Raw genomic sequence first — 7,868 nt, 5'->3', positions numbered from 1 at the left:
TTTAATATTAAAAATTAAAAAAGTTTGATGATATAAATATTACGTACCACATTTTTTCGTATTTTATATATTAAAAAAAGTGTCATACAAATCATTCAAAAAAAATTCATAAAGAAGATGTTCTCATAGATAATACGTATGCATCAACGCACAGCTCTAATTACATTCTTTCATGATAGACTTTCGACTTTTCATTAATAAAATTTTTAATAACATTTAAATTATAGTTTTAGTTGTATTTTTCTTTTAAATAAAATGTAATAGAATTTTAATTGAAAGTTGATTAAAAAGTTAAGCAAAATCATAAAAATTAAGAAAAAAAGCTCTGAATAATATTGCTCATAATATTTTTCATAAAAAAACTTCAATTATATATATAAATGAAATGATTAATTTTCATTTATCGTTAAACATGCAATAGAAAATTATCTAAAAACAAATTTCTGTAAAATTTTTAAATATCTATTGTTTGTATGTTTATTATCGGTAATCATATAGAATCTAAACTATTTAAAATAATATTTTGTTCTTTTTTTATTTGTAACCTATATTATTATATTTAATAAATGCTAATTCTTCAAAATATATTAAAAAATAACTGAAAACGGTTCTCGAAAAACGGTTTTAGATATGGAAAAATAATTTAAAAAATACTTTACTTAACATCAGCAGAAGTGACAGTACAAATATTTGGATATAAAATTAAGTTTTACCTGATAAAAACGAAAAAAAATTATATTTATAATGAAATTATAAATTATATTATCTCTTCCCATACACTTTGTAATATTTTTTAATAAAAATAAAAAATTATTCGACTTTTTTAAAAAATTAAATAATTGACGGTCTCTTGTAATAATTAATTGTATACATAATGCCCTGCCATATATATCAGGCATATTTAAATAATCAGAATTGTTTATTCCCAGCAAATTAAAACGTAATATAAGAAAGCACATAGAAAAAACAATGATATATTTTATGATTATGGAGATGATATGTGTCATATAATTTTGAGGATACTTTAGAAAAACAAAGATATATTTTTTTGTTACGTTATATAATAAAAATTATTTAAAGTAACACATATGTCTTAAAATACATAACATAAATACAATTATATGATCTTTCAGCAATTTAATGAATATCATGCGATTGATTTTTAAAATATATCCTAAGGATATTGAATTAAGATATTAAATTTATTTAACTTAGCCATTAGGAGGGGGGAAGGAGTTCCAGCATTTCGAAAATGCTATTAGCGGTTTTTTTTGTCTTTTTATCCTTGTTTTACATTTAATAAACAATATAAATGGAATGATTTAATAATGTCATTCCGAACACTGCCCTGCAGATTACTCACGATCAGTTCATTGAATGTATCATATATACATGACGCTATATTGTTTTATTTCTTTTCATGCACTTTTTACTCATATAGGATCGATTTTTATTACTATTGTATCTATTTGTATATATATTGTAAATACATATAGAAATATGCAAAAAAACGATTATATCACATTTTAATAATATATTAGATTATTATATTGATATATTCCTGATATAGAAATGATATATTCAAAATTGCTGATATAGAGTTGTACTATGTTATTTATCATTACAAATAATATTACACGTAATATTTCTGATATTTGTATAATAGTACATCTACATCTACATCTATATCTAAGTTACATGTTATAGTTTGCTGGATTGATATATATTAGTATGTGTATATAAATATAAAAATTTATATTTGTTTTTTCAAAACAAATGTTATTGTAATTTGTTTCTAAATAAAGATTTGAGGAAAATGACAGCTACTAAAGTTCTTCCGTATACTTCTATTGGATTGGTAAGACGCTAGATTTTATAAAGAAATTTAATCAATTTATTTTATCCATGCTACCGTTTTACAAGAATTTTTTGTATACTATACTCGTACTTCTTAAGAAACGTTATTTCTTATGCGCGCGCGCGCGCGCGCGTGTGTGTGTATGTGTGTGTGTGTGTGTGTGTATGTGTGTGTGTGATTGTAAAAATAAATTAATACATTTCCAATAACACATAAGTATATAAACAACGATCTCAGAAATCTTAATAATTGAAATATAATGTATAGATTTAGTCATAAATACATAAAACATCCCCATAAATTAATAATATAAGTTCTTTATTTAACGAAAAATAAATAAAAAGAGTTTTATTAAAAAACAATTTATTTATTTTAACAATTTTAATATTTTGTTAATTCTTTAGATTTTATTATTGCCTTTTCTTCCAAAAAAATGCATTAAATTAAAGATATTTTATATTTTTTACCAAGATTGTGTATGGCAAAAATAATTAAATTTATAAACTTGATTCTTTGAGGAATACGTTATAAAATTATTTTAATATTGAGATGTTCTGTCATATTTTTCTTTTTTGTTTTTTTAACACTAAAAATATTTTATAAATCTTTATATTATTCCGTAAAAATACATTGCACTATAAAAATATATACAAATACATACAAATCCATATAAATGTTATCAAAGTTCATACATGACCTTTACTTCAAATATTTCATTTTTTTTTTTATAACATAAAAAGAGATTTGAAAATGAATTTGCAAATATAACTCTTGCACAATAAGACATATTGTAAGTAAAACAAAATCTATGTTTTGAAATAAAATTTAAAACATAAATTTCAATAAGACGCCTATCTTAATTACATCATGCGAACATGAATTTCTCAATAAAAAAAAAACTTTGAAACAAAATTTAACTTATATTAGTCTAATATTTCATATCAAATCGTATTATACATCGTATTAATATTGTTACGCATTTCAGAAAGATGTCTGTAAAATTTGCTAGAGTAATAATCAAATATTTTCGCTGTAATAAATTACGTGTAATTTGTAAGAATCACTTGTAGATCGTTCTTGATACAACAAGTAAGCCAAATTCATCTTCATTCATATTTGTAAAATATTATTATTTCGCGTTAATCTATTTTCATTGCATTGCAGACATATTGACAGAATAATGTTAAAAGGAAGATTTTTTTCTTCTAAAAATTGAAAGAATGTCTCGTTATTTAGTACGATATTTAATTATCTACATCTATGTCACAAGAATTTAATCTGTTCTCTAATAAACTATTCTTGAAAGAACTTTGATAAATCATTCTTCTATTCTCACAGTTACAGTTCTATAGCTAGAAGAACTCCGCAAGTTTTTTAATTGGATTTATGATTCATGCTTTTTGTTGGAAATTGCGTTGCCATTAACACTAACAGAGCCATTAATAGCGCCATTAGTCTTCGATATTTGTCCCACTTTTGAATTCAAATAATTATTCACATAAAATGATCCAAACATATAAGTGAACAAACCAGCATTGATCATAAGTAGAAATGACAATGGCTTGGGGAAATTACAGCTAGTAAATTGCATTTGAAAATTGTGGAAAAATATTATGATAAACTGTACAATCTGCAAGATAGTCAGGTATTTTTTCCACCAAAGATACTTCTGCATATACGGCCCGAAGGCGGCCAACATGTAGTAGGTGTACATAAAGATATGGACGAAAGAGTTAATGACACCAAGTAGAGTTGGGTGACCACCGGCAACAAACTTCACACCGATCCAGGCACAGAATGGCATCAGTGAATGATGGAAAAGATGCAGGAACGTGATCTGCCGATCTTTTTTGCGCAGAACAAAGAACACTGTGTCCAGTAGTTCAATCAATTTGCACAGAAAGTACAGATAAACGCCATTGGCCATCTACAAGAGCATAATTAAATAAAGATCAAACAGATATTATTAATAATATGAATTAATGATACATTGTAATTATCAAGCCAAACAACATTTTCTTCTGGCAGAACGGAATGTTCTTTCATTTAAAGCGGACTTGAAATCTATACTGAATTCGAGTTGTCGAGAATAATTATCGCAATAATGAGTGCAATGGTAGGAACCCGTCGCGTCAAAAATATGAATCTCTCCAAAAATCTTATAATCAAAATTTTCCTATAGAATATAAAATATCAGTATAGAACAGTATAGAATATCGGCCAAGTAGCAAATATATGTATTGCGTATTAGATCTTTATGTGTAACATTATCGTGATATTGGAGCAGCAATAAAAACATCCGTTTTGAGAAAACTTGCAATGTAACATATCATAGTGTATTAATGCAACGTCATGACATACATGCAGCAATATCACATATTAGGTGTCTACAAATAATTTTAATATACAAATATGAGAGGAAAGGGAAATATTTTTTACACTATAATTTGTAAAATTGCAATATTACTGCAATATCTCTAAACTATTTCATAATGTATATAAATTACTATTATTATTATTTCCGTGCTTTGTAAATTATTATTATTATAGAGTTATTATATTAATAATGTGTTTCAAACTCACCCTCACTGAACTTGGTTTATATGAATAATCGACAGGTTGACAAATAAAATTATATTCGTACAACCAACCAGCCATCAAACCTTCATAAACAAGGTAAAGGCTTACAAGAACTTGGATAAAATTATAAATTATCAGAATACTTCTCAAATCGTATGGCTTCTTATCCTTCATATATCTCGGTCCGGCGGAAACGCAAAAATATATATATGTCGCTATGATCGTTAAAATTGGACCAGGACTAGGTACCAGAAACCATTCTTGTGTTCTTGGATCTATAAGCGTTTTAATGTATAATGTAACTATAACATAATGTAATGTAATTCAATATAACATGTAATATTATTTTTCACAAATGTAATTTTGTTATAAAATCACCATATTTGTTGTCGATCACATCTCTATACCACTCCACAATGTATGACATCTCGTAGTCTGTAAATCTGCAAAAATGCATTATAAATTACTTTTAAAATGTCAACGTCTCATTTCTCAAAAATAAATGTTATATTTCTGTGGAAATTTTAAATATATTTTTCTTCTACAACTTGCGTACTGATTACTGTATATTTTAAAATATAATCCTAAATGGAAACTGAAATAATAATATTAGAAACTAAATTAATATGCAATTTAATAATAATAAGTTTAAAACACTGTAAAAACTTTATTACAGTATTCTTTGCAGTATTTTAAGATATTTATGAATATTACGTATCAAATTACGTATCAATTTAATTTGTAATATTACTGTTTCAACTTTCGTATAAAACTGCGTTTTAAAGAAAATAATAATATGCAATCAAAATGTAAATATTTTTTTAAAAAATTTAAGCTACAGAAGAATTTCTTTTAATGACATCCTAATAACAATTTAGAAGTACTAAAATATAAAAGTTTAATTTTATAACAATAATAATGATAAAAATATTTATATGGTCTTTTTTTTATAGAGATTTATAATAAATGTACAATAAAAAAGAAAAACTAATGGAAAAACATTTAATATCTTCATGAAAATTTCATTTAATTATCTTATTAATTTAAATTTATAAATCATACATAAATTAAAAATTATGAGTTCAAAGAAGCTTATAAGAAGAAAAGACTAGATTATTCTATAAACGGTTGCAACATTGTACTGCAAGCTGTTGCAGTTACTCACATTTAAAAAACAAATGACTATGAAAGTGCTATGCATTGTTATGTCTTGTCTTTCCTTGACTGTCCTTGGTAATCCTAATGACAATATAAATTACGCGAGGGGTAAAAGGATGGAAACTTGTTTGCGCCTTTTCCTAAATTACAATGGGCAATTGCAACGGTCATAAGATACGTATACGTGTATGCAATTTTAATTAGCATTCAACGAGCAATTTACGTAAGATATAATTTATTTTAAATGTCTGAAATTTTATAAATAGACCAAAAAGCCTTCTCCTTTAACATTAATTACATTTCATTATATATTTTTTATAATTAATTACATTGCTGTTCATAATTATATATTTTAATTTCTTTTTAGAATGATTAATTATATTATTTCTTAGAAATAACATTTAAACTTTTAAAAGTTGCTGATAATGACGTTTAAAGAAGTTTAAATTTAATTCACGTATTTTAGATATGACATTATTTAAAAGAAAATTATCAGGTAAATTAGACAGTATGTATTTTATAATGTTATTATAAAAGTTTTATTCGCGGCGCAATGATACTAATAAACGAATATTTAGCAAAAATATAAGAATTAATTTTCTATATCATTGTAATGTAAATTGTTTCTTTTTCAATCTTTATAGATATAGAAAGCCTATAGCTGAAACAATGTTATTTTGAGGCAAGAATTATAATGAAATAAAGTATTACATTGAAAAAAAATTCACGAAATTTGATTAAATACAATATAAATTCACGAAATTTATTTAGATTGTACTCTAATAGGACCATTTACTTACAATAAATAAATATTTGTTCAATTTAAAAAAATTATACTTAAATTTAAATATTATTTTTTTAAATCAAATAAATATGTAAGCAAATAGTCTTATGATATTATGTAAACAAATATTTATTCAAATTTCGTAAATTTTTGTTCAGTGTATAACAATCAAAAGTATTATAAATATCTTAATCAAGAAAAAATTCTGTAAGTTTTTATAAATAGTCATCTACTAAAGATTTAATTAATGTCATGTAATGTTTCTTGTGGTAACTGTTTAATATTTTGTCATCTATCGAATAATTTTTCATAATTTTATACAGGAATACATCAAGTAATAAATGCATAGGACCAGAACTTACAAAATTTGCGACACAACGTTATTGCGACACAATGTTATGTGCGATATTTTAAAAAATTTTGAGTTTGTATCTATTGTCGGGTCAAAGATATCTAAGTTAAGTTTGTATCAAGGTAAACAAGATTACTATAATAGTTATATAGTAGTTATATAGTAATAAGTTATATAGTAATAAAATTACTATATAACTGCAGCAAAACTAATAATATTCAAAGAATTGAATAAATGAAAAGCATACTATATACGCAAGATCTTTTTAGTAGAAATTATATTTAAGTTTTCTTACATATGTGATCATAAACGTTTCGGACTTAATTAGTCTTCAGTATATTGATTGCATTGATTACAAAATTGATTTTACAGATACATAACAGTTTTCTATCTTATGTAGATGAAGAATGTTTGCGCTACGGTTCTTCTTATTTATAATGTAGTACATAAGTTTGTAAATTTAATCCATCCACTAAATCCGTAATATAGAATATAAATTAAAAAAGTTACCTGTGTAAATCGATGTATTAATCCAGGAATATAAATTTATTTTATTTTCAATAGAGATAGATTAAACGATGATAAAGCCGTCCTGACAAAGATTGAGAGAGAGGTAATCTTTGTGGAACAATATATGTTTTGTACGAAGTAGGGAGCCGTAGGAGAGGGAAATAGTATAGTATTAAGTGGGAGAATTTCTCTCTAAAATGGGGATATATATATACATATAATAATTTCTAAAATGATTAATAATTAATTTTTCTATGTCATTCTGGTTACTAATATCAAACTTCCGCTTTTTATGTAAATCATTTCAGAAATTATCTTTTTACAATATGAGGGTTCTATGTTAAAATTGGAACTCCATCCTAATTAAATTCGTGATTACTTTCCCAATGATCAGACATAATTGATAATGACCCTGCAATTTTTTTTATATCTGTATCTAATATAATCTTTGATTCTGGTTTGTAATTGTCTTTTTATTTGGCCTACATATGTAACCTTGTAATCAAGACAATTGATTTTATATATTATTTTAGTATGTGCCATTTTTTCAAGCTTGTCTTTGTCTGTTTTTATATAAGTTTATTAAATAAATTAAAAATAAACAATATATTAAATATATAAATATA

At 24.4% G+C, this 7,868-nt stretch overlaps 1 protein-coding gene across 1 annotated transcript; it reads right to left on the bottom strand.

Moving 5' to 3' along the window:
- Positions 1 to 3,242: 3,242 nt before the first annotated feature.
- Positions 3,243 to 4,865, bottom strand: LOC105622218 (elongation of very long chain fatty acids protein AAEL008004-like). The gene is made up of 3 exons (XM_012203644.1): positions 4,817 to 4,865; positions 4,442 to 4,713; positions 3,243 to 3,785 (listed from the first exon to the last, which is right to left on the bottom strand). The coding sequence occupies exons 1-3, from the start codon at positions 4,863 to 4,865 to the stop codon at positions 3,243 to 3,245; spliced, it is 864 nt and encodes a 287-aa protein (XP_012059034.1).
- Between the last annotated feature and the right edge of the window lie 3,003 nt (positions 4,866 to 7,868).

This window comes from Atta cephalotes, assembly GCF_000143395.1.
Source record: "Atta cephalotes unplaced genomic scaffold scaffold00041, whole genome shotgun sequence".
In the NCBI taxonomy this organism is placed as follows: domain Eukaryota; kingdom Metazoa; phylum Arthropoda; class Insecta; order Hymenoptera; family Formicidae; genus Atta; species Atta cephalotes.
The sequence above is the reverse complement of the archived record's forward strand: the minus strand, read 5'-3'. Positions and strand labels throughout refer to the sequence as shown.